At 45.9% G+C, this 27,310-nt stretch overlaps 1 protein-coding gene across 2 annotated transcripts in view; it reads left to right on the plus strand.

Moving 5' to 3' along the window:
• The first annotated feature begins 848 nt into the window (after positions 1 to 848).
• The window catches only part of si:zfos-932h1.3 (zinc finger protein 623), a 31,485-nt gene continuing 5,023 nt past the window's right edge, over positions 849 to 27,310 (plus strand). The window contains exons 1-6 of one of the 2 annotated variants that reach the window (XM_060902911.1): positions 849 to 963; positions 6,005 to 6,207; positions 21,669 to 21,767; positions 21,868 to 21,963; positions 22,105 to 22,215; positions 25,060 to 25,201. In XM_060902911.1, coding sequence (XP_060758894.1) covers positions 912 to 963; positions 6,005 to 6,207; positions 21,669 to 21,767; positions 21,868 to 21,963; positions 22,105 to 22,215; positions 25,060 to 25,201 — 703 coding nt within the window. In that variant the 5' untranslated portion in view covers positions 849 to 911. Of the gene's footprint in view, positions 964 to 4,751; positions 5,353 to 6,004; positions 6,208 to 21,668; positions 21,768 to 21,867; positions 21,964 to 22,104; positions 22,216 to 25,059; positions 25,202 to 27,310 lie in introns of those variants that run through there. The other variant, XM_060902912.1, reaches the window with a different exon arrangement.

Here is a 27,310-nt window from a genome sequence, read left to right on the forward strand (position 1 = left end):
TCCTGGTGCCACCATTAAACTTTTGAATTTTGTCAAAATATTTCACCCAGTGTGTTTTCTTACCAAAAGGAACATAAAAACAAAAATGCATCATGATCGGAGGAACTTTTCATTTTTAGGGGGCAACTGATGCACCCTAAAGCCTAGGTCACAACCGGACGTACGATTTTCTGGCCGTGCGATTTTTGGCGTTTCCCAAATCGCTGCATTTTTTTTGTTCGTGGAGAAAGATGCACGTTGGCCGTAAGTTTGTCTTGCAACCTGAAAAAAACGTAAGCGCCCGTAGAGTTTGTTTGACATGACAAAGAACCTCTGCGGCTGGTCTACGGCTCGAAAATCAGCACATCACACACGCGCCCTCTGTGCGTTTCTTGCGTTTTTTGCACGTAGACCAGCCGTAGGAGCGCGTACGGCCTGTTGTGACCGAGGCTTAATGGACAAAGGTGTCGATAATTGTGGAACGGTGTCACGTGATCTGATACGCTAAGTAATCGGGAATCAACTCATTTTTTTCCAGTGGAAGTTTGAGTGATTGTTCATGCACAAGTTACGCACTGGAAGTCTTTTCTATATTTGCAACGGCCAAAAGATCGTTAAGGTGTCGATAATTGTAACCGCCACTTTATTACTACTTCAATTGTAGTAATCCATGTTATGTCAAGAATCGCTCAACTAAGCAAAGAGAAACGACATTTATTATTACTTTAAGATATGAAATTGCTTTTTTTTAAAAAAATTAATAAAAAGAACGGACATCGAATTAGAAGCTGTGTCCAAACTTCCGACTCGGAAGTGTTTACCGACTGATATCATGCTCTTAGTTTGAAATGCTCAGACCGGAAGTTGGTCTTCTCGCACTGCGCTCAGTAGGCTAATGTTCAGACATTAAAACTCAAGCTGACGTGAAGTTAATGTCTGTGTTTATAATGGATAAACGACAGTTACCAAAACCGGAAGACCAAGGTATATAGATATATGTGTTATTTATGGCTTCTTTTGCTTGTTAATCATGCTAGCTGGAGGTAAAGGAATTAGCCAGCAGGATTGCTGGTTATATTTTATTTATATTTAATCCAAAGAAAATGACGACAGTGTTGCAGGCAGGTATTTTAGTTTAGGGCATTAAATAATCTAAACGACAGTTGTAACTTTAGCATTGTAAAGTCGTTTTACTGTGTTTACTGAGGAACATTATATGTCAACAACTGAAAGGGGAAATTAATTGCTAAGGTGAAGTGAATAACATTTGATCATCTCATTACAATGGCACCTGCTAAGGGGTGGGATATATCAGGCAGCAAGAGAACAGTCAGTACTTGAAGTTGATGTGTTGGAAGCAGGAAAAATGGGCAAGCGTAAGGATCTGAGTGACTTTGACAAGGGCCAAACTGTGATGGTGAGATGACTGGGTCTGAGCATCTCCAAAATGGCACATCTTGTGGGATGTTCCCAGTACGCAGTGGTTAGTACCTACCAAAAGTGGTCCAAGGAAGGGCAACTGGTGAACCGGCGACAGGGTCATGGGTGTTGAAGGCTAGCTCATATGGTCGGTAAACCAGCAACATATGTGATGGCGAGATGACTGGGTCTGAGCATCTCCAAAATGGCACATCTTGTGGGATGTTCCCAGTACGCAGTGGTTAGTACCTACCAAAAGTGGTCCAAGGAAGGACAACCGGTGAACCAGCGACAGGGTCATGGGTGTTGAAGGCTAGCCCATATGGTCAGTGAACCAGCGACATATGTGATGGCGAGATGACTGGGTCCGAGCATCGAACAAACTGGAACATCTTGTGGGGTGTTCCCAGTACGCAGGGGTTAGTACCTACCAAAAGTGGTCCAAGGAAGGGCAACTGGTGAACCGGCGACAGGGTCATGGGTGTTGAAGGCTAGCTCATATGGTCGGTAAACCAGCAACATATGTGATGGCGAGATGACTGGGTCTGAGCATCTCCAAAATGGCACATCTTGTGGGATGTTCCCAGTACGCAGTGGTTAGTACCTACCAAAAGTGGTCCAAGGAAGGACAACCGGTGAACCAGCGACAGGGTCATGGGTGTTGAAGGCTAGCCCATATGGTCAGTGAACCAGCGACATATGTGATGGCGAGATGACTGGGTCCGAGCATCGAACAAACTGGAACATCTTGTGGGGTGTTCCCAGTACGCAGGGGTTAGTACCTACCAAAAGTGGTCCAAGGAAGGGCAACTGGTGAACCGGCGACAGGGTCATGGGTGTTGAAGGCTAGCTCATATGGTCGGTAAACCAGCAACATATGTGATGGCGAGATGACTGGGTCTGAGCATCTCCAAAATGGCACATCTTGTGGGATGTTCCCAGTACGCAGTGGTTAGTACCTACCAAAAGTGGTCCAAGGAAGGACAACCGGTGAACCAGCTACAGGGTCATGGGTGTTGAAGGCTAGCCCATATGGTCAGTGAACCAGCGACATATGTGATGGCGAGATGACTGGGTCCGAGCATCGAACAAACTGGAACATCTTGTGGGGTGTTCCCAGTACGCAGGGGTTAGTACCTACCAAAAGTGGTCCAAGGAAGGACAACCGGTGAACCAGCGACAGGGTCATGGGTGTCGAAGGCTAGCTCATATGGTCGGTAAACCAGCAACATATGTGATGGCGAGATGACTGGGTCTGAGCATCTCCAAAATGGCACATCTTGTGGGGTGTTCCCAGTACGCAGTGGTTAGTACCTACCAAAAGTGGTCCAAGGAAGGACAACCGGTGAACCGGCGACAGGGTCATGGGTGTCGAAGGCTAGCCCATATGGTCGGTGAACCAGTGACATATGTGATGGCGAGATGACTGGGTCTGAGCATCGAACAAACTGGAACATCTTGTGGGGTGTTCCCAGTACGCAGTGGTTAGTACCTACCAGAAGTGGTCCAAGGAAGGGCAACTGGTGAACCGGCGACAGGGTCATGGGTGTTGAAGGCTAACCCATATGGTCGGTGAACCAGCGACATATGTGATGGCGAGATGACTGGGTCCGAGCATTGAACAAACTGGCACATCTTGTGGGGTGTTCCCAGTATGCAGGGGTTAGTACCTACCAAAAGTGGTCCAAGGAAGGGCAACTGGTGAACCGGCGACAGGGTCATGGGTGTCGAAAGCTAGCCCATATGGTCGGTGAACCAGTGACATATGTGATGGTGAGATGACTGGGTCTGAGCATTTCCAAAATGGCACATCTTGTGGGGTGTTCCCAGTACGCAGGGTTTAGTACCTACCAAAAGTGGTCCAAGGAAGGACAACCGGTGAACCAGCGACAGGGTCATGGGTGTCGAAGGCTAGCCCATATGGTTGGTGAACCAGTGACATATGTGATGGCGAGATGACTGGGTCTGAGCATCGAACAAACTGGAACATCTTGTGGGGTGTTCGCAGTACGCAGTGGTTAGTACCTACCAAAAGTGGTCCAAGGAAGGACAACCGGTGAACCAGCGACAGGGTCATGGGTGTCGAAGGCTAGCCCATATGGTCGGTGAACCAGCGACATATGTGATGGCGAGATGACTGGGTCTGAGCATCTCCAAAATGGCACATCTTGTGGGGTGTTCCCAGTATGCAGTGGTTAGTACCTACCAAAAGTGGTCCAAGGAAGGACAACCGGTGAACCAGCGACAGGGTCATGGGTGTTGAAGGCTAGCCCATATGGTCCAAACCCATAGAAGAGCTACTGTAGGACAAACTGCTGAAAAAGTTAATGCTGGCTAAAATAGAAAGGTGTCAGTTAAGGTGTCCTAACCCTTGTCTTGAAAATATAGGGGGAAGGAGGGGCATTAGGCCCCATGCTTTTTTGGTTGTGGTTGGAATAGTTTGCACTTTAGCGGACGCTGTACTTTACAGAGCCTAGTGGTGTTTGAGCGAATTTAATTGGGGGGTTCGGGGGCTGGCAGCCCCTGTATTATCAATAATAAATAAAGAAACGCTTACCTTGTTCTCTGTCAAAGTCATCAAAACTGGTATTTGTCTGTGCTTTGGGATTGGTTGTTTGAGGGTTAGGGTCAGCGCCCGCTAAAGTGCAGTAGTTCCTAATTACAAATTAACTAACATCAAATCCAATGATAAAAGTGCAACAGTTTTCCAACAAGTCGACTTTAACAGTAGAGCCTATTGCCCACAGGTGTAGGGGCAGTAAGCCCCCAGCAGAAGAGTTCAACTTTAATTTCTATTTCATTTTACTGGGTAGTTATTGTGCATTCCCATTGACTCTTGGACCAGGTCAAAGACCAGGACTTCTGAAAGAAAGTGGCAAAACAGAAGTCCTGGTCTTTGGTAGAAACCCCCCAAAGACTGAAGTTACAGTCAGTGGAGACACTATTGGGAGGGTTGAACAGGTCAAGTACCTAGGCTCAGTTACATCTAAAGAATCAGGTAACAAAGCTGAAATCACAGAAAGAATCAGCAACTTCAGCAGACAAGCTGCCGCCCTCCAACCAGTGCTCCGAGACAAACTAGTCTCAAACGAAGTAAAGAAGACAATTCTCAACACCATTTTAAAACCAGGCCTTCTATACGGCTGTGAATCCTGGGTGTTAACCAAGAAAGACATCAGTAGACTAGAAACTGCGGAAATGAAAGTGGTCCATACCATGCTAGGGAAGATGAGAGCGAACAGACTGAGAAATACCCACCTAAGAGGAATCCTTGGTATAACATCGATAGAAGAAGACATAGAAAGGGCAGCCCTCAGATGGCTAGGGCATGTCGAAAGAATGGAAGATGGCAGGATTCCAAAAATAGCATTCAAATACAAACCAAAGGGCAAGCGCCCTCTAGGCAGACCTAGGAAAAGGTGGAAGGACAACATACAAGAAATATTAACAAAGTACAGACTTGAGGAGGAGCAGGGGGTCTTCCAAGACCAAGAAGAATGGAGAAGGTGATGCTCTCAACTGACAGGCCCTAAGGCCTATCTGGGGAAGATGTAAGTTATTGTGCATTCCCATTGGCTCTTGAGTAATCTACAATAATGTCTGATGTGCTGGTGATAAATTCCATGCATTTTCAATAATAATAAGCCTTCATTTGTCACATGCACACTCAAGCACAGTGAAATTTAACCCATCTGAAGCAGCAAACCCACACACATCCAGAACAGCGAGCAGCTATGCTATAGTGCCCCAGGAGCAGTTGGGGGTTGGGTGCCTTGCTCAAGGGCACTTCAGTCCAAGGCCGCCCCATGTTAACCTAACTGCATGTCTTTGGACCGTGGGGGAAACCGGAGCACCCAGAGGAAACCCACGCAGATACGGGGAGAACAGGCAAACTCCACACAGAAAGGCCCCCGTCAGCCGCTGCGCTTGAACTCAGAACCTTCTTGTTGTGAGGTGACAGCGCTAACCACTACATCACTGTGCCACCCACAGGGCTTAATACCCCTCATTGCCCTACAGGCCAGTTAAATTTTAGACAAAATCGAGTTTCCTACTCAAAGTCTTCAGCTTCCTAACTGAAATAATTTCTGAAGAAGGATATTTATCATAAAAAATATATCGTGGCAAATTAGATAAGAAGGGCAGATCTGAATATGCATGAGCAAGTGTCCATCCAAAATGTCCACTCTGGCTTTTCTGTCACTTGCTCTTCCAAGAAATATATTTTCAGTTTTTAAATTATCAGTCATCCAGTAAATGATATGGAGCATTCAGATAAATTTTACTGAGCGGATTGAACTTATTTTTACTTGGAAATCTGGCTAATATTGATGGTGATTAATTTACTTGTTTTTTATCATTTTAGACCTGCATATTTTGGAAGGCCGTATCGCCCAAGAAGATGAAGTTATAGCCATAAGTTAAAAATTTTCTGTAACCTTCAAGATGTACGATTATAACTAACAACTACAAAAAAAAAACAAAATACAGCAAATGTCAAACATTTGTTTTTGACCTCATTGGGACTGGTTGTTCCAGGAGACTGTGGAAATGCCCTTATGTTGGGCCACACATAATGTTTTTCTGTACCGTGTTTCCTGCACAGGCTTCAGACTTCCTCTGTCCTCTGTGCGCCTGTTGGTTCCACCTCTGCGCCTGATGTCTGCCTTTATGTGGCAGGTGCTGCAGCAGAAAAATATAGTGCACTATGGGAAACTGGAGGAGTTCGTTTCTATGGTTACAGAGACGGTGCCACACCTGCTGAGTTACAGACAGAGAGTTCAGCTCATCCTGGGACTAAGGGCACGGGTGAGTGTGAACAGCCAAAATGACGCCTGACACATTGGACACACAGGAAATGTCAAAAGCAGTGCTTGACTGAGTTACCGTACAGGAACCACTGATGGCTTTCAAGTTGAGTGTATAAGTCTGGAAAGATCCAAAGGAAAGAAGTCATGATTCTTTTCGTTTCTGTCCGAAGGCAGTGTATGAGATCTGACTGTTAGAACAGACTTGTCTGATATGTTTTTCCACCAATGTGAACTAGGTGCTAGTTCTGAGCAGGTCTTAGTGCCAGTTGGTTCGACTTATGAAACTTCTCAGAACCGGTTTGCTTTTCCTCGGGCTGGAGAGCAACCAGAGAACTGTGCCTTTGTCACTGTACGCAAGTCAAGTCAACTTTATTGTCAAATATGCTATACATGCTCGACATAGAACCCCGATTCCAAAAAAGTTGGGACAAAGTACAAATTGTAAATAAAAACGGAATGCAATAATTTACAAATCTCAAAAACTGATATTGTATTCACAATAGAACACAGACAACATATCAAATGTCGAAAGTGAGACATTTTGAAATTTCATGCCAAATATTGGCTCATTTGAAATTTCATGACAGCAACACATCTCAAAAAAGTTGGGACAGGGGCAATAAGAGGCTGGAAAAGTTAAAGGTACAAAAAAGGAACAGCTGGACGACCAAATTACAACTCATTAGGTCAATTGGCAATAGGTCATTAACATGACTGGGTATAAAAAGAGCATCTTGGAGTGGCAGCGGCTCTCAGAAGTAAAGATGGGAAGAGGATCACCAATCCCCCTAATTCTGCACCGACAAATAGTGGAGCAATATCAGAAAGGAGTTCGACAGTGTAAAATTGCAGAGTTTGAACATATCATCTACAGTGCATAATATCATCAAAAGATTCAGAGAATCTGGAAGAATCTCTGTGCGTAAGGGTCAAGGCCGGAAAACCATACTGGGTGCCCGTTATCTTCGGGCCCTTAGACGGCACTGCATCACATACAGGCATGCTTCTGTATTGGAAATCACAAAATGGGCTCAGGAATATTTCCAGAGAACATTATCTGTGAACACAATTCACCGTGTCATCCGCCATTGCCAGCTAAAACTCTATAGTTCAAAGAAGAAGCCGTATCTAAACGTGATCCAGAAGCGCAGACGTCTTCTCTGGGCCAAGGCTCATTTAAAATGGACTGTGGCAAAGTGGAAAACTGTTCTGTGGTCAGACGAATCAAAATTTGAAGTTCTTTATGGAAATCAGGGACGCCATGTCATTCGGACTAAAGAGGAGAAGGACGACCCAAGTTGTTATCAGCGCTCAGTTCAGAAGCCTGCATCTCTGATGGTATGGGGTTGCATTAGTGCGTGTGGCATGGGCAGCTTACACATCTGGAAAGACACCATCAATGCTGAAAGGTATATCCAGGTTCTAGAGCAGCATATGCTCCCATCCAGATGACGTCTCTTTCAGGGAAGACCTTGCATTTTCCAACATGACAATGCCAAACCACATACTGCATCAATTACAGCATCATGGCTGCGTAGAAGAAGGGTCCGGGTACTGAACTGGCCAGCCTGCAGTCCAGATCTTTCACCCATAGAAAACATTTGGTGCATCATAAAACGGAAGATACGACAAAAAAGACCTAAGACAGTTGAGCAACTAGAATCCTACATTAGACAAGAATGGGTTAACATTCCTATCCCTAAACTTGAGCAACTTGTCTCCTCAGTCCCCAGAAGTTTACAGACTGTTGTAAAGAGAAAAGGTGATGTCTCACAGTGGTAAACATGGCCTTGTCCCAACTTTTTTGAGATGTGTTGTTGTCATGAAATTTAAAATCACCTAATTTTTCTCTTTAAATGATACATTTTCTCAGTTTAAACATTTGATATGTCATCTATGTTCTATTCTGAATAAAATATGGAATTGTGAAACTTCCACATCATTGCATTCCGTTTTTATTTACAATTTGTACTTTGTCCCAACTTTTTTGGAATCGGGGTTGTACAGCACAGATGAAATATCAGTCCTCTCTGACCCACGGTGCAAACAGGCAATGCAAGAAATAAAAATAGAATAATTGAAAAAAAAAAAACCCCAAACAATATAAACAGTATAAACACTCCTAGATAGGAACTAGACATAGACTAAACACTCAAACAATATAAACAGTATAAACACTAGATAAGAACAAGACATCGACTAAACACTCAGACAATATAAACAGTATAAACACTAGATAAGAACAAGACATCGACTAAACACTCAGACAATATAAACAGTATAAACACTCTAGATATGAACTAGACGTAGACTAAACACTCATATATATATATATATACACACACACACACACACACCATAAATTGGTTCAAATAACCAAACAGTCAAGGGCACTTGAGGTATAGCAGGTAAACATGAAACATGAAATAAGAAGAATAAACAAACTAGCAGCTGTTAAGATGAGGTAGTGCGGAATAGTGCAAATGAGCGAGGTGAAGTGAGATGTGCGGTCCCTGAGTTCAGTGTGTTAATGAATGATGAGATGTGTGTGTGTGTGTGTTGGGGGGGAAACTGTGAGGATGACATGTCAGATGCTGAAGGGGGGTGTGCAAGCAGAATCTGTGGCAGGGGGCAGAGGGGGGAGGAGGGGCAGAGGGGGGAGGGAGTTGAGCTTCCTGACCGCCTGGTGAAAGAAACTGTTCTTCAGCCTGCTGGTTTTGGCCCGGAGACTCCGCAGTCTCCTCCCCGACGGCAGCAGGCTGAAGAGGCTGTGAGATGGGTGGGTGGGGTCACCTGCAATCCTGATGGCTTTGCGGGTGAGGCGGGAGTTATATATTAGCATCTGTGTATATATCTCTGCTTTCCCAGCAACAGTGGCACCAAGTACAACAACAGTAATGACAGACTGCTGGATTAGGCAGACTAGATGCTTCACTACGTAGTGGATGTTCATTATGTCTAACTATTACAAATATTTTAAGTTCGTTTCTTAGACAAGGATATTTTTTAAGCTTGTTACCTCGTTAACAGTTTCGGCGAGAATCTCCCGCCTTCTTCAGAAACAGTCACCAGATGTCGAGTGGTGACGTGCCTTATCAGCTGATGTTGCGTTACGGAGGCATGAACGTCCCGCCCAATTTGACAGGTAGTTCACGCCTCCTGCTGTCAGGTCGCTCCTCCAGGACGGCGCTCCAGGTGTGCGACAGTGCATACGCTCCCTCGTCCCGGTTCATCGTCCTCTGCGCCCGCTTACGTATCTCCACTGCCTCTAAAATCCAACGCTGGAATCTATTTTCTTCAGCGCGAATGACTCTGGCCTCTTCCCAATTCATTATGTGATTTTGCCGTTTACAGTGGTCTGAAATGGCTGATTTTAGGTTTTCTTGGTTTGCTTTTTCTTTTTCGGATCTTGTGAGTCTTCTTGTTGTTTCTTTTTCACACTCTATTTGGTGTTCTTTCCTTCGAGTATGGAAGCATCTGCCCGTTTCACCAATATAGACTTTATTACATGAACGGCAAGGGATTTCATATATGACGTTGCATTTATTGTCCAGTTGTATTTTGTCTTTGGGGTGAACTAGCAGCTGTCGGAGGTTCTTGTATGGTTTGACTGGGGTGTTGATGTGGTATTTCATTAAAGATTTCAATAAAGAACACCAAATAGAGTGTGAAAAAGAAACAACAAGAAGACTCACAAGATCCGAAAAAGAAAAAGCAAACCAAGAAAACCTAAAATCAGCCATTTCAGACCACTGCAAACGGCAAAATCACATAATGAATTGGGAAGAGGCCAGAGTCATTCGCGCTGAAGAAAATAGATTCCAGCGTTGGATTTTAGAGGCAGTGGAGATACGTAAGCGGGCGCAGAGGACGATGAACCGGGACGAGGGAGCGTATGCACTGTCGCACACCTGGAGCGCCGTCCTGGAGGAGCGACCTGACAGCAGGAGGCGTGAACTACCTGTCAAATTGGGCGGGACGTTCACGCCTCCGTAACGCAACATCAGCTGATAAGGCACGTCACCACTCGACATCTGGTGACTGTTTCTGAAGAAGGCGGGAGATTCTCGCCGAAACTGTTAACGAGGTAACAAGCTTAAAAAATATCCTTGTCTAAGAAACGAACTTAAAATATATAGATGCTTCACTAGCTTGTTTTTTTTTTAAAATGGCAGTCATAAAGTTTTAATTGGTCGTCTTGGTCATCATAATCCCAGCCCCAGCCCCTGACGTGAGCAGTCCACTCTAGAACCAGTTTTCCTGGCTGAGAGCTGGTTCTTTGGCTGTCAAAATGTGAACAACTAGTACGAGATTAGGCATTGGCCCCAAACTGGCCCTCAAACTGAGTGGCTGATGGCTGTTGACACCTGATTGGTAGCTGATGTCTCTGATATCTGTGGCAAGGAGTTTGAGGCTACGTTCTAAACACAAGATTTTAACCTCCGGCAACTTTGTTGGAGGAGGTTATGTTTTCACCTCTGTTTGTTTGCCTTTTCCCAACATAACTCAAAAAGTAATGAACGGATTTGGATGAAATTTGGTGGAAGGGTGGACCATGGGTCAAGAAACAACTGATCAGCTTTTGATGCAAATCCGGATATAGATGTGGTTCCAGGATCCAAATTTGTATACAGATCCAGGATTTTTTTTTTGGTCTGTTCCCAACGCAACTCAAAAACTAGTGAACAGATTTGGATGAAATTTGGTGGAAAGGTGGGCCATGGGTCAAGGAACAACTGATCAGCTTTTGATGCAAATATGGATGTGGCTCCAGGATCCAGATTTGTATGCAGATTCAGGATTTTTCTTTTTGTCTGTTCCTGACATAACTCAAAAACTAGTGAACAGATGTGGATGAAATTTGGTGGACAGCTTTAGTATTATCCTAAGTTCAAGTGATTTTGATTTTGATGTTGATATGTGGCTTGGTGGAGTGATGCGCTCTACCAAGTGCCCTTTTGGTTTTCTTAGGATTTGTCTGCCTTGACGGGACAAGTGATGCTCAACTTGTCTCTTCAGAATTCCCCAAAGAAAATAATTTCTTTCCACCACAAAGGTGAAGGCTACAAGAAGATCAGCAAAGCTTTACTTATCACTCAGAATACTGTAGCAAAAGTGGTACAAAAATTTAAGAAAGATGGAACTGCAACCATCTCACAGAGACGTCCAGGTCGTCCACGGAAGTTAACACCTCGACAGGAGCGTCTTCTGATGAGAAGGGTTGAAGAAAATCGCCTTGCAAGTTCACTGCAGTTATCTAAAGAAGTAGAAAGCCAAACTGGGGTGACTATTTCCCGTGACACAATACGGCGTACACTGCAGAGGAATGGCATGCATGGATGCCGTCCATGAAAGAAGCCTCTCCTAAAGCCCAGGCACAAAAAAGCCCACCTAGAGTTTGCCAGGGCCCATGCTGACAAAGATGAAGACTACTGGGACTCTATACTCTGGAGTGATGAGACCAAGATTAATGTTTTTGGAACTGATGGCTTCAAAACTGTATGGCGTCGCAAAGGTGAGAAATGCAAAGAAAAATGCATGGTGCCTACAGTGAAACATGGTGGTGGCAGTGTCCTTATGTGGGGCTGCATGAGTGCTGCTGGTGTCGGGTAGCTGCATTTCATTGATGGCATCATGAATTCACAGATGTATTGCTCTATACTGAAAGAGAAGCTGCTACCATCACTCCGTGCCCTTGGTCGTCGTGCACTTTTCTAACATGACAATGATCCTAAACACACATCTAAGACCGCTGTTGGATTTCTGAAGAAGAACAGGGTGAAAGTGATTCAGTGGCCAAGTTGATCTGAACCCAATCGAACACCTATGGGGAATTCTGAAGAGACAAGTTGAGCATCACTCTCCATCCAGCATCCAGTCACTAAAAGAGGTCATTGTTGAAGAATGGAAAAAGATTGATGTTGCAAAATGTCGCCAACTTGTTCATTCCATGCCTAGAAGACTTGGTGCTGTCATTAAAAATCATGGAGGCCATACAAAGTACTAGATGTAGTAGTTTTTGTTGTGTGGTGTACTCATTTTTGCACCACCCTAATTTGAGTAAAACCTGAAAAATGTGTAATTTAAGTTATATTATTAACCTTACTTCTTCCTGTTACAAGTTAAATAGATGTTATATTAAACTTTGTCCTGTCAACATTTTGGAAATTGTTTGTTTAAAATTTTACTTTTCAAAAGGGGGTGTACTCATTTACGCTGAGCACTGTACATTATATACTAGTGCATCTCAAAAAATTAGAATACCATGAAAAAGTTACTTTTTTTCATAATTTAATTCAAAAAGGTAAACTTTCATATATTCTTTATTCATTACATGTAAAGTGAAATATTTAAAGCCTTTTTTGTTTTAATTTTGATGATTATGGCTTATAGCTCATGAAAATCAGAAATCCAGTATCTCAAATTTAGAATATTCCCTAAGATAAATCAAAAAAAGGATTTACAATACAGAAATGTCCAACTTCTTCTGAAAAGTATATTCATTTATACACTCTACTTGGTTGGGGCTCCTTTACCATGAATTACTGTATCAATGCGGTGTGGCATGGAGGTGATCAGTCTGTGGCACTGCTGAGGTGTTATTGAAGCCCAGGTTGCTTTGATAGTGGCCTTCAGCGTATCTGTATTTTTGGGTCGGGTGTTTCTCATCTTCCTCTTGACAATACCCCATAGATTCTCTATGGGGTTCAGGTCAGGCAAGTTGGCTGGCCAATCAAACACAGTAATATCATGGTCAGCAAACCATTTGGTAGTAGTTTTGGCACTGTGGGTAGGTGCTAAGTCCTGCTGGAAAAGGAAATCAGCATCTCCAAAAAGCTCGTCAGCAGATGGAAGCATGAAGTGCTCTAAAATCTCCTGGTAGATGTCTGTGTTGACTTTGGACTTGATAAAATACAGTGGACCAACACCAGCAGATGACATGGCACCCCAAATCATCACAGACTGTGGAAACTTCACACTGGGCTTCAAACACCTTGGATTCTGCGCCTCTCCACTCTTCCTCCAGACTCTAGAACCGTGATTTCCAAATTAAATGCAAAATGTACTTTCATCTGAAAAGAGGACTTTGGACCACTGAGCAACAGTCCATTTCTTTCTCGCCTTAGCCCAGATAAGACACTTCTGACATTGTCTCTGGCTCAGGAGTAGCTTGATATTAGGAATGCGAAAGTTGTATCCCCTTTCTTGAAGATGTCTGTTTGTGATGGGTCTTGATACACTGACACCAGCCTCAGTCCACTCCTTGTGAAGCTCTCCCAAGTTCTTGAATCAACTTTTCTTGACGATCCTCTCAAGACTGCGGCCATCCTTGTTGCTTGTGCACCTTTTCCAGCCACCCTTGTCAGCAATGACCTTTTGTGGCTTACCCTCCTTGTGGAGGGCATCAGTGATCATCTGGACAAGAGTCAAGTCAGCAGTCTTCCCCATGATTGTGGTTGTGTGTACTGAACTAGACCGAGAGATACACTGTGTTCATACTGTTTTACTCAAACTCGAAATGAAATATTCTAATATTTTGAGATGGTTTTTTTTTATGTTTTTGTACTGCATGCCATACTGATTAAAATTAAAATAGAAAAATGCTTGAAACATTTTAGTTTGTGTAATGAGTCTATAATATATAACTGTGGCAGCGGGGGCGTGGTCAAGCATCGGTCTGTGACAGGAGGGTGGAGCCGGGGAAGGTGAGTGGCAGATTCGCTACACCTGACTGTAATTAACCTGTGTTTTGTGTGTGTTTTCCCAGTAAACCGCTCCCTATTTTAAGAGGCTGAGAGAGAGCAGAGGGAGCGCGACCCGGGAGTGGAGGCTGAGAGTGTGTCTGTGTGCTGCGAGTTCGTTTAAGCTGAAAAGTTTATTAATAAAACACGCTGTTACTCCCTCCAAACGTTGTCCTGCCGTCCTCTGTGCTCCACCCACGCATTGTCCGCGCTACCGTGGTGCCGAAACCCGGGAAAAGGTGGAGCACCAGTGCTACAGCTCCATGGAATCCTCCCCGTTCGCGGACTTGGTCCACGCCCTCGCCACGGCTCAGCAGAGCCAGCACCAGGCACTCGTCACGCTCCGAACGGAGCAGGAGCGCCGCTTCGAAGCCCTGGTGCTGGCTCAACAGGAAGATCGAGAGGCGTTCCGGCGGCTCCTCGCGTCGGCGGGATCCACCAGCGCCCCGGCCGCGGGCCCGTCTCCCCTCACTGTGACCAAGATGGGCCCGCAGGACGACCCCGAGGCTTTCATCACCTTGTTCGAGCAGGTCGCCGAAGCCTCGGGGTGGCCGATGGAGCAGCGCGCGGCGCGCCTCCTCCCCCTCCTGACTGGAGAGGCGCAGCTGGCCGCATTACAGCTCCCCGCCGACCGCCGGCTGGCCTACGCTGACCTTCGCCGGGCCGTCCTCCAGCGCGTGGGGCGCACGCCGGAGCAGCAGCGCCAGCGCTTCCGCGCGCTGCGGATGGAGGAAGCCGGCAGCCCGTTCGCGTTTGGCCAGCAGCTCCGGGACGCCTGCTGGCGGTGGCTGAGGGCCGAAGATCGCGACGCCGAGGGAATCATCGACCAGGTGGCGCTGGAACAGTTCGTTGCCCGCTTACCAGCCGGAACCGCGGAGTGGGTCCAGTGCCACCGCCCGGCGTCGCTGGATCAGGCCGTAGGACTGGCGGAGGATCATCTGGCGGCTGTACCGGCGGCAGGACAACGGATGACATCGTCTTCTGTCTCCTCTTCTCTCTCTCTGTCTTCCCCCCCTCTCTCTCTGTCTTCCCCCCCTCCTCCCGTGTCCCGTCCTCGCCCCATTCCCCCACCACGGAGGCGGGGGCCGGCCCCACCCCAGCCGGCCCGCCGCACCCGTGGTGCCCTCCCGTTTCCCCCTTCTGTGTCTGTCTCTCCCCCCCCTCAGGTGAGTGAGCCCCAGAACACAGTTGCAGAGGGGAGGCCCGGGCCGGTTTGCTGGCGCTGCGGGGAACCGGGCCACCTGCAGCAACAATGTGCAGCGATGGAGGTGGGGGCGGTGGTGCGGATCCCCGACGCGCCAGAGGCTGCCCTCGATCGGGCCGGAGCGTATCGCATACCGGTAAGTGTACAAGGGGCTACATATCAGGCGTTGGTGGATTCAGGCTGCAATCAGACCTCAATCCGCCAAAGCCTGGTGCAAGACGAGGCATTGGGGGGAGCACAAGGGGTGAAGGTGTTGTGTGTGCACGGGGATATTCACAGCTACCCGTTGGTGTCAGTCCACATATATTTTAGAGGGGAAAAATCTATAGTGAAGGCGGCGGTTAATCCTCGCCTTACCCACTCTTTGATCTTGGGGACCGATTGGCCGGGATTTCGGGGTTTAATGGCACGCCTAGTAAAGAGTGGGTCCTGCCGGTTGACGGGGGAGGGTCCCGGTGTCGCTTTGGCTGGAGCGGCGGTCGCAGAGCCGTCTACGTCACCTCCGCGACAGGGGGAGGAGCCGCCGGCCCCTCCTCTTTCTATTGGGGAATCCCTCGCGGATTTCCCACTGGAACAATCGCGAGACGAGACTCTGCGACACGCGTTTGACCAAGTGAGAGTAATCGATGGTCAAACGCTCCAGCCGAACGCCACCCCGTCCTTCCCCTATTTTTCCATTTTGAAGGATAGATTATATCGAGTGACGCAGGACACTCAGACGAAAGAGCGAGTCACCCAGTTATTAATTCCAAAGAGCCGCCGGGAATTGGTATTCCAGGCGGCCCACTTTAATCCCATGGCTGGACACCTCGGGCAGGATAAGACACTCGCCCGGATAATGGCCCGATTCTATTGGCCGGGGATTCGCGGCGACGTCCGTAAGTGGTGTACGGCGTGCCGCGAATGCCAGTTAGTGAATCCAGCGGCCATTCCAAAAGCGCCCTTGCGCCCCCTACCATTAATCGAGACCCCGTTCGAAAGAATTGGGATGGATCTCGTTGGGCCATTAGATCGGTCAACACGAGGGTACCGCTTTATATTAGTCCTGGTGGACTATGCAACGCGATACCCGGAAGCGGTGCCTCTTCGCAATATCTCAGCACGCAGTATTGCAGAGGCCCTCTTCCACGTCATCTCCCGGGTTGGAATCCCGAAAGAGATTCTGACTGACCAAGGCACCTCGTTTATGTCACGAACACTGAGCGAACTGTATGGGCTACTAGGTATTAAGCCGATCCGCACCAGCGTTTATCACCCACAGACGGACGGTTTAGTTGAACGGTTCAATCGCACCCTCAAGAATATTATTAAAAAATTCGTAAGTGAGGACGCACGTAACTGGGATAAGTGGCTCGAACCCTTGTTGTTTGCAGTGCGAGAGGTTCCCCAAGCCTCCACGGGGTTTTCCCCGTTTGAATTATTATACGGGCGTAAGCCGCGCGGCATCTTAGATGTACTGCGGGAAAATTGGGAGGAGGGACCTTCACAGAGCAAAAACGAAATTCAGTACGTTATGGATCTGCGCGCAAAACTCCACACGCTCACCCACCTAACTCAGGAGAATTTGCGGCAGGCCCAGGAACGGCAAGTCCGCCTGTACAACAAGGGCACGCGCCTTAGAGAGTTCACTCCGGGAGAGAAGGTACTCGTCCTGTTGCCCACATCGAGCTCCAAATTAATCGCCAAGTGGCAAGGACCCTTTGAGGTCACACGGCGAGTCGGGGACGTCGACTACGAGGTTAGGCGAACGGACAGGGAGGGGGCGCTACAGATTTACCACCTCAATCTGCTGAAACTCTGGAATGAGGAGGTCCCCGTGGCGTTGGTGTCGGTAGTTCCGGAGAAGGCGGAGCTGGGGCCGGAGGTCCCCAAAGGGTCATTGGCATCACGTACCTCTCCGGTCCCCTGTGGAGACCACCTCTCCCCGACCCAACTCGCGGAGGTCGCCCAGTTGCAGGCCGAGTTTTCGGATGTGTTCTCGCCCCTGCCCGGTCGCACGAACCTCATAGAACACCACATAGAGACGCCCCCGGGGGTGGTAGTGCGTAGCCGCCCTTATAGACTACCCGAACACAAAAAAAAGGTGGTTCGGGAAGAACTTCAGGCCATGCTCGAAATGGGCATCGTCGAGGAGTCCCACAGTGACTGGAGCAGCCCAGTGGTCTTGGTTCCCAAGGCCGACGGGTCGGTCCGGTTCTGTGTGGACTATAGAAAAGTCAACGCGGTGTCTAAATTCGACGCATACCCAATGCCTCGTATTGATGAGCTGCTCGATCGACTAGGCACGGCTCGCTTTTACTCGACACTGGATTTGACGAAGGGATATTGGCAGATCCCCTTGACTCCATTATCCCGAGAGAAAACGGCCTTTTCCACACCGTTCGGCTTACACCAGTTCGTCACACTTCCGTTTGGGCTGTTTGGGGCGCCCGCTACGTTTCAGCGGCTGATGGACCGAGTCCTCCGGCCGCACGCCACCTATGCGGCCGCGTACCTAGATGACATCATCATTTATAGCAATGACTGGCAGCGGCACCTGCAACACCTGAGGGCCGTCCTTAGGTCGCTGAGGCGGGCGGGACTCACTGCCAACCCGAAGAAGTGTGCGATTGGGCGGGTGGAAGTACGGTATCTGGGCTTCCACTTGGGCAACGGGCAGGTGCGTCCCCAAATTAATAAGACTGCAGCGATTGCGGCCTGCCCGAGGCCCAAGACCAAAAAGGGGGTGAGACAGTTCCTGGGGCTGGCTGGCTACTATCGTAGGTTTATACCTAATTATTCGGACGTCACCAGCCCGCTGACTGACCTCACTAAAAAGGGGGCACCAGATCCGGTCCAGTGGACGGAGCAGTGCCAGCGGGCTTTCTCTGAGGTAAAGGCTGCACTGTGTGGGGGGCCACTCTTACACTCCCCTGACTTCTCTCTCCCTTTTTTGTTGCAGACGGATGCGTCGGACAGAGGGCTGGGGGCCGTTTTGTCCCAGCAGGTGGAGGGGGAGGACCGCCCAGTCCTATACATCAGCCGCAAGCTGTCAGTGCGTGAGGGGCGCTACAGCACCATTGAGAAGGAGTGCCTGGCGATCAAGTGGGCGGTCCTCGCCCTCCGTTACTACCTGCTGGGGCGCTCTTTCACCCTCTGTTCGGACCACGCGCCCCTCCAGTGGCTCCACCGCATGAAGGATGCCAACGCGCGGATCACCCGTTGGTATCTGGCACTCCAACCCTTCAGCTTCAAGGTGGTCCACAGGCCGGGGGCGCAGATGGTCGTGGCGGACTTCCTCTCCCGTCAAGGGGGGGGGGAGTCGGCTGCGGGCCGGACGGGCGCCCGGCCTGAGTCGGGCGGTGGGGGTATGTGGCAGCGGGGGCGTGGTCAAGCATCGGTCTGTGACAGGAGGGTGGAGCCGGGGAAGGTGAGTGGCAGATTCGCTACACCTGACTGTAATTAACCTGTGTTTTGTGTGTGTTTTCCCAGTAAACCGCTCCCTATTTTAAGAGGCTGAGAGAGAGCAGAGGGAGCGCGACCCGGGAGTGGAGGCTGAGAGTGTGTCTGTGTGCTGCGAGTTCGTTTAAGCTGAAAAGTTTATTAATAAAACACGCTGTTACTCCCTCCAAACGTTGTCCTGCCGTCCTCTGTGCTCCACCCACGCATTGTCCGCGCTACAATAACATTTTCACTTTCTTAAATAACTGATGGAAAATATTGAACTTTTTCACAATATTCTAATTTTTTGACATGCACTAGTAAATACATATGAGAGGGCTACAAAAGGTTCTTGAGCCACTGGAGTATAATCGCTGTTCTTGCCATCCTTTATTGTTGTTTCCCCAGATTGCTGACACTAAATTATGATGATGGCAGTGACGTGTGCACAAGTGTTACGAGGAAAAATGCATGAATATCAAGTCTGAATTCATTAATCTCACACGGCCGCTTATTTCATATATATCCAGTCCAGGACCACATATGAATGTGGGTCGGGTCTGATTTGAAAAGATTGGATTTTTTGCATCCACAAGGTCCTGAACTAGAAGGGCGCTCAGTAGAGTTCGTACCTCTGACAAGCCATGTAGTACCAACATCAAAATCAAATCAATTGAACCTTGGATAATACTAAAGCTGTACACCAAATTTCATCACTACTTTTTGAGTTATATTTGGAACAGACAAAAAGAAATGCTGGAACCCTGGATCTACATACAGTGGGGCAAAAAAGTATTTAGTCAGTCACCAATTGTACAAGTTCTCCCACTTAAAAAGATGAGAGAGGCCTGTAATTTTCATCATAGGTACACTTCAACTATGAGAGACAAAATGAGAAAAAAATCCAGAAAATCACACTGTCTGATTTTTAAAGAATTTATTTGCAAATTATGGTGGAAAATAAGTATTTGGTCAATAACAAAAGTTCATCTCAATACTTTGTTATATACCCTTTGTTGGCAATGACAGAGGTCAAACGTTTTCTGTAAGTCTTCACAAGGTTTTCACACACTGTTGCTGGTATTTTGGCCCATTCCTCCATGCAGATCTCCTCTAGAGCAGTGATGTTTTGGGGCTGTCGCTGGGCAACACGGACTTTCACCTCCCTCCAAAGATTTTCTATGGGGTTGAGATCTGGAGACTGGCTAGGCCACTCCAGGACCTTGAAATGCTTCTTACGAAGCCACTCCTTCGTTGCCTGGGCGGTGTGTTTGGGATCATTGTCATGCTGAAAGACCCAGCCACGTTTCATCTTCAATGCCCTTGCTGATGGAAGGAGGTTTCACTCAAAATCTCATGATACATGGCCCCATTCATTCTTTCCTTTACACGGATCAGTCGTCCTGGTCTCTTTGCAGAAAAACAGCCCCGAGGCATGATGTTTCCACCCCCATGCTTCACAGTAGGTATGGTGTTCTTTGGATGCAACTCAGCATTCTTTCTCCTCCAAACATGACAAATTGAGTTTTTACCAAAACGTTTTTACCATTTTGGCTTCATCTGACCATATGACATTCTCCCAATCCTCTTCTGGATCATCCAATTGCTCTCTAGCAAACTTCAGACGGGCCTGGACATGTACTGGCTTAAGCAGGGGGACACGTCTGGCACTGCAGGATTTGAGTCCCTGGCGGCGTAGTGTGTTACTGATGGCAGCCTTTGTTACTTTGGTCCCAGCTCTCTGCAGGTCATTCACTAGGTCCCCCCATGTGGTTCTGGGATTTTTGCTCACCGTTCTTGGGATCATTTTGACCCCACGGGGTGAGATCTTGCATGGAGCCCCAGATCAAGGGAGATTATCAGTGATCTTGTATGTCTTCCATTTTCTAATAATTGCTCCCACAGTTGATTTCTTCACACCAAGCTGCTTACCTATTGCAGATTCAGTCTTCCCAGCCTGGTGCAGGTCTACAATTTTGTTTCTGGTGTCCTTTGATAGCTCTTTGGTCTTGGCCATAGTGGAGTTTGGAGTGTGACTGTTTGAGGTTGTGGACAGGTGTCTTTTATACTGATAACAAGTTCAAACAGGTGCCATTAATACAGGTAACGAGTGGAGGACAGAGGAGCCTCTTAAAGAAGTTGTTACAGGTCTGTGAGAGCCAGAAATCTTGCTTGTTTGTAGGTGACCAAATACTCATTTTACCGAGGAATTTACCAATTAATTCATTAAAAATCCTACAATGGGATTTCCTGGATTCTTTTCCCCCCATTCTGTCTCTCATAGTTGAAGTGTACATATGATGAAAATTACAGGCCTCTCTCATCTTTTTAAGTGGGAGAACTTGCACAATTAGTGGCTGACTAAATACTTTTTTGCCCCACTGTACATATCCGGATTTGCATCAAAATCTAATCATTTGTTCCTTGGCCCATGGCCTACTTTTGTTCCAAATTTCTTAAATCCCTTCACTACTTTTTGAGCTACTGTGGGAAAAGACAAACAAACGGAGGCGAAAACATAACCACCTCCAACAAAGTTGGTGACGATAAAATTGTAATCTTGATTGTGTCATTTCCACTTGGTAATGTGAACATAACCCAAGCGTGCAAAATTGGTGCTCTTGTCTTGGTGGGAGAGTTAGATCGCTTCCCTATCAATCAGAGCAACACTAAACAATCGTGCCACTCAGTGAGATCATGTATGCAGAAGAGGGCAGATCTATAGCGCTTTCCTCAGAATGGAAATACGATCGGTCATATGATGTAGAAGATTGAAGATGTCTTGAAGGAAGCATGTTATCATTCACCCTCCTTGGTTTGCAGTGTTGTGTGATGGGGAGAGCTAGTTAGTGGGAGATTAATTCGACAATAAATATGCCAAGAAAAATGGACAAATTTGCCAAGCAATCTGACAGAGTTAGGGATGATGGGCATATTTTACTTTAGATACAAAGCGCAAAAAGTTGACATAGAAATTGTCAGAGAATTGACCTTGTTCTGATGTCATTTTGATTTTATTCATTCTACTTATTATGTGGGGGGGAAAAAACTCTCCACAATTTGATGCTTACTATAAATGATTTTCTGTTTAAGATGATCTTAGAGATGTTACGCAAGCCAGAGGATGTGAAACTTGTCCAGGTCCACTTGGACCGAATGAGACTTCCTGATATTCCAGCTGAATGCCCTGTAGTGAGTAAATCTTTCTATTCGTGCTTCTCACGTCTTCAGCTTTGTGTTTGTTTATCAGATTTACAGGTGCCCTTGTCGTGATCTTGTGTAATCTTTCCAGGATGTTGATCCAGATTTGGAGCTCTCTGTGTCTAACTTTAAGGCACTTATCCTTGCACTGTTGAAGGATCCTGCAGAAAAAGCCTATTTCTTTCAGGTGAGTAAAACAACAAATCTTCGTTTAGCTCTCATCATTATCATGCCTTTACTGAGGATGATTGACAGCGGAGTGCTCGTTCATTTGAGATGACGTACCTCATTTTTTAAAATTATCTGTTTCTTGATTTTTCTGGTGAAGGAGGTGTTTCCTGTGGAATATGGCCCACGGTACGACACAGCGCTGAAGGAACTCATGTGGGAGCTGTTGTCCTGTCTAGAGAGGCTCTTTCCTGTTCCAGACTTTAAAAAGGTCCAGTCTGTGCACTGTGTTCATTTTTTTTTTTTTTTTAAATAAAGTATTGTAACCCTAGAGAAATTACATCATAACATTTTGAACCTTGTTATGAAGCATGCTAGCTCGGTTAACATCCACACTCAACATGATGATGTGATGAGACATGTTAAGCAGGGTGTAAGTCAAATTATTCTATCCACATTCACTGGATATGAGGAGTCGCGTGCTCTGATTGGCTACTCTACTACTAGGATATCAGCTCATTTAAGCTAGTATCTTACTGGGCTGCGACAGCTTGCGACAAATTGCGAATGTCATTCGCGAGAGAGTTTCAAAAGTGTCTTGGAACATTCGCGGGGCTTCTCAAGTTCCTCGCATGAGTCGCAAAGTGTCGCTCCTTCGTCGCTGAAATTTTGAACACGTTCAAAAAATTTGTGCGACAAAATTTCTCTCAAAATAGCCGCAAACGCGTCGCTGGTGTCACAAAGCCGTCGCGAACCCTTCTCAAGTCAGTTTCCGTGAGGCTTCCTCTGCTTCCCTGCCTGCCGAGGGAAAGCCGGGCTGCGACAGCCTGCGACTAGTTGGAGACACAACAATTGCAGTAAAATATGCAAATAACAGTTCTATGTGATTCCAAGTGAAAATTGTCGCTAATTCGCATATTTTATCGCAATTGTTGTCTCCAACTAGTCGCTGGCTGTCGCAGCCTAGTGAGATACTACCCATACTGTGAGTAGAGAAAAACAAAATGGCGGCGCGTGTTGCTGAACCAACCGAGGACAAAATAAAAACTCAACTCGGAAACAAAACCCCCCCAAAAAATACAAAAAAAGCAACAAAATATGGAATGAAAGTGTTTAATGGTAAGAATGTATATGTTTTTTATTTTTCAAGAATTATTATTATGATAGCATTTTTAACGAATTGCTCCTGTCATTTTGCCAGTTTTACATTTTAAGTGGAAATTATTTTGTTGGACGTTTTGTGCGAAGTTTTTATTTGCTGAATTCACACACACACACACACACACACACACACACACACACACACACACACAAAAAAAAAAAGCTCCGTTTCTCAAAATCCAGTGAATGTGGAGAGAATAAAACAGTTATTCCACTCAATCTTGTCGTACATGAGCGGCTATAAGCCATGTACGATGAGATTGAGTGGAATAACTGTTAATTATCATTAGTTTTAAAATGACAGTTTACGTTTATAAAAGACTGCTTTATCGGCTGCCGTTTCTTTTCAAAATGAGAGTATAGACCCCTTCGCATGTTTGTAAACAAACTGACCGTTGCCAGGATGCGCGCGCAGCCTGGACCCAGAAACAATGGCGCTGCCCATAGACCAGCATTATGAGCTGTCAGATTATGCCAAACAATTGTCGTTACAAGATCGAGAATGCTACATAAATAAGTTAACTCTAACAAGTGGACATCGCCTACCGGATCCGCATTTAATTAAAGAGTGGACGGACGATGTTAGTAAGTTCCCTGGTATACAATGGCCAGATATATACTCGTACCTTATTGACAAGACTTCAGTGTACACCCACGAAAAACTTCGTGCCTACAAGTCTTTAGACGCATATGATTGTTATGTGCGGGCATGTACAACTTGATTAACAATGGGACATTCATATTCATTTTGTTTTAATCAAATTATGCCAGTGATGTGATGGCAATGTGGCTTTAGCTACAACAGCAAATACCAACACTAAACAGCAATTTGCAGGAGGTAATGGCATGAAAGGAATGATAGTGTAAAGAGTGCAGCTAAGAGAAATCAGAGCTGCGTAAAAAGCGAGAGGCAGAGAGCAGAAATGAAACTGAACGGGGCGGGAGCTAGGTTAGAGCAGTCAACGTAAGTTGGCATTTAGACTGAGGGCACACAATTTTACCTTTCCATCCTTGCTTTAAAATTGTGATTTTCGGCACACAAATAATGATGGCACAAAATCTGGACTGCTTGAGTCAAGCAAGACCTCTCCTACAAACAAAATTGCATGCAAAGCTAAGTTAACGTGCTAACAATATTCATTACATTGTGTAACTATGACCCAGCTAATCAGACAAACGTTACCAAAGTATTTTGCTACATCAATAAACGAAGACTAGAAAGAATAAAAAAGAAAGATTTAATAAATAGCCTGATCTTACCTGTGATGAAGTGGGCGCTGCAAAACCGCGCATTTTTGATATTGCTTTCATCCCAGTCTACACGTTTGATGGCTTGTAGTCATAGACGTCGGCGATTTTTTTTTTTTTTTTTTTTTTTTGAATGGGTGAGATCCTGCTGGAATTCTGAACATTTTAACCCCATCACTGCTACGATTCTGACACCCAACAACACAACAACTAGGCATCGCTGAGTCTTTTTTGGGTCCAGGCTGCACGCGCAATTTTTGCTTTCGTATGAATGACGTTTACTGCGAAGGGGTCTATAAATACTCTGTGTAACATGGGCCAAACATTTTGAAAAACTTCATGCCGTCCCTTTATACATGCCATGAATATTTTAATATAAATACTGTCTTAACAGTAAACTTCTACTTACAGAAAACTTCACCATGTTAATAATTATACTTGTTATTTTTAATAATTATTATTGCACTTAATTATGTGTCTGTCATACAAGTAACTGTGAAATACCTTTTACTATCGAAATGATAAGCACTACTATCCGAGTCATGCTGTTATAGAAAATTAATCAGCACATTCTGACCAATCGGTTTTGAGAATCCAACACCATTTTGGTGTAATCTTTTAGTTAAAAACTTGGTGTTAATCAGTAGAACTGAACATTACTATTGAATGCTGTGAAATGAACTGAATGAAATTGAATGCGTTCCAGACTTTATCTTGGCTCACTCCTGCCCCTGATGGTCTGGATGAATGCATGCAGTCTGAACCAAAACACCTGAAAGCTCTGTTTCAGCAACACACAGTCATCGGCAACGTGGACCATCACAACCGGGCCAAAGGTTCCACATTAGGTAACGTGTATCTTAACGTCTGTGTGTGCTGTGGTTTATTATACCGTACAAGACATGACCCTCAAGTGTCCTACACATGATGACTTGCAACCACGTGATCAAAATGTGCTACGTCATGAGCGTCCGCCATGATGGTGGATATTCAAAGCAGCTAGGATGGCAGCCGCTGAAAGCGCGTCTGTAAATAATGTTGGATTTTCTCAGTATTATCACGATTTGAACAGTCGAGCGAAGATTCGATACGAAGAGAAGATGGATGTGTGGTTTTGACCCATATTATTTAAAAAAAAGTCAGACTTTTCTGAAGATAAGACGCTTCTACCGACCATCAAGTACCCAGATATCATGTTCTATCTGGTTTGGCAGACTTCGTGGGTCGACAAATCTCAAATGAAGGCTTATACAGTGGGGCAAAAAAGTATTTAGTCAGCCACCAATTGTACAAGTTCTCCCACTTAAAAAGATGAGAGAGGCCTGTAATTTTCATCATAGGTACACTTCAACTATGAGAGACAAACTGGGGGGAAAGAATCCAGGAAATCACATTGTAGGATTTTTAATGAATTAATTGGTAAATTCCTCGGTAAAATAAGTATTTGGTCACCTACAAACAAGCAAGATTTCTGGCTCTCACAGACCTGTAACAACTTCTTTAAGAGGCTCCTCTGTCCTCCACTCGTTACCTGTATTAATGGCACCTGTTTGAACTCGTTATCAGTATAAAAGACACCTGTCCACAACCTCAAACAGTCACACTCCAAACTCCACTATGGCCAAGACCAAAGAGCTGTCAAAGGACACCAGAAACAAAATTGTAGACCTGCACCAGGCTGGGAAGACTGAATCTGCAATAGGTAAGCAGCTTGGTGTGAAGAAATCAACTGTGGGAGCAATTATTAGAAAATGGAAGACATACAAGACCACTGATAATCTCCCTCGATCTGGGGCTCCACGCAAGATCTCACCCCGTGGGGTCAAAATGATCACAAGAACGGTGAGCAAAAATCCCAGAACCACACGGGGGGACCTAGTGAATGACCTGCAGAGAGCTGGGACCAAAGTAACAAAGGCTACCATCAGTAACACACTACGCCGCCAGGGACTCAAATCCTGCAGTGCCAGACGTGTCCCCCTGCTTAAGCCAGTACATGTCCAGGCCCGTCTGAAGTTTGCTAGAGAGCATTTGGATGATCCGGAAGAGGACTGGGAGAATGTCATATGGTCAGATGAAACCAAAATAGAACTTTTTGGTAAAAACTCAACTTGTCGTGTTTGGAGGAGAAAGAATGCTGAGTTGCATCCAAAGAACACCATACCTACTGTGAAGCATGGAGGCTGTTTTTCTGCAAAGGGACCAGGACGACTGATCCGTGTAAAGGAAAGAATGAATGGGGCCATGTATCGTGAGATTTTGAGTGAAAACCTCCTTCCATCAGCAAGGGCATTGAAGATGAAACGTGGCTGGGTCTTTCAGCATGACAATGATCCCAAACACACCGCCCGGGCAACGAAGGAGTGGCTTCGTAAGAAGCATTTCAAGGTCCTGGAGTGGCCTAGCCAGTCTCCAGATCTCAACCCCATAGAAAATCTTTGGAGGGAGTTGAAAGTCCGTGTTGCCCAGTGACCGCCCCAAAACATCACTGCTCTAGAGGAGATCTGCATGGAGGAATGGGCCAAAATACCAGCAACAGTGTGTGAAAACCTTGTGAAGACTTACAGAAAACATTTGACCTCTGTCATTGCCAACAAAGGGCATATAACAAAGTATTGAGATGAACTTTTGTTATTGACCAAATACTTATTTTCCACCATAATTTGCAAATAAATTCTTTAAAAATCAGACAATGTGATTTTTCTGGATTTTTTTTTCTCATTTTGTCTCATAGTTGAAGTGTACCTATGATGAAAATTACAGGCCTCTCTCATCTTTTTAAGTGGGAGAACTTGTACAATTGGTGACTGACTAAATACTTTTTTGCCCCACTGTAAGTGCATGGAAGCCGATAACCTCTTTTGTCTCTGGGTGGGTAAATATCTTATTAATTAAACCAGTAAATGATGATAAAGCAGTTGGACTTGCAAGGGTAAGTTAGGGCTTCTTTTGCATTT

Source organism: Neoarius graeffei, chromosome 21, assembly GCF_027579695.1.
Source record: "Neoarius graeffei isolate fNeoGra1 chromosome 21, fNeoGra1.pri, whole genome shotgun sequence".
Classification (NCBI taxonomy): Eukaryota; Metazoa; Chordata; class Actinopteri; order Siluriformes; family Ariidae; genus Neoarius; species Neoarius graeffei.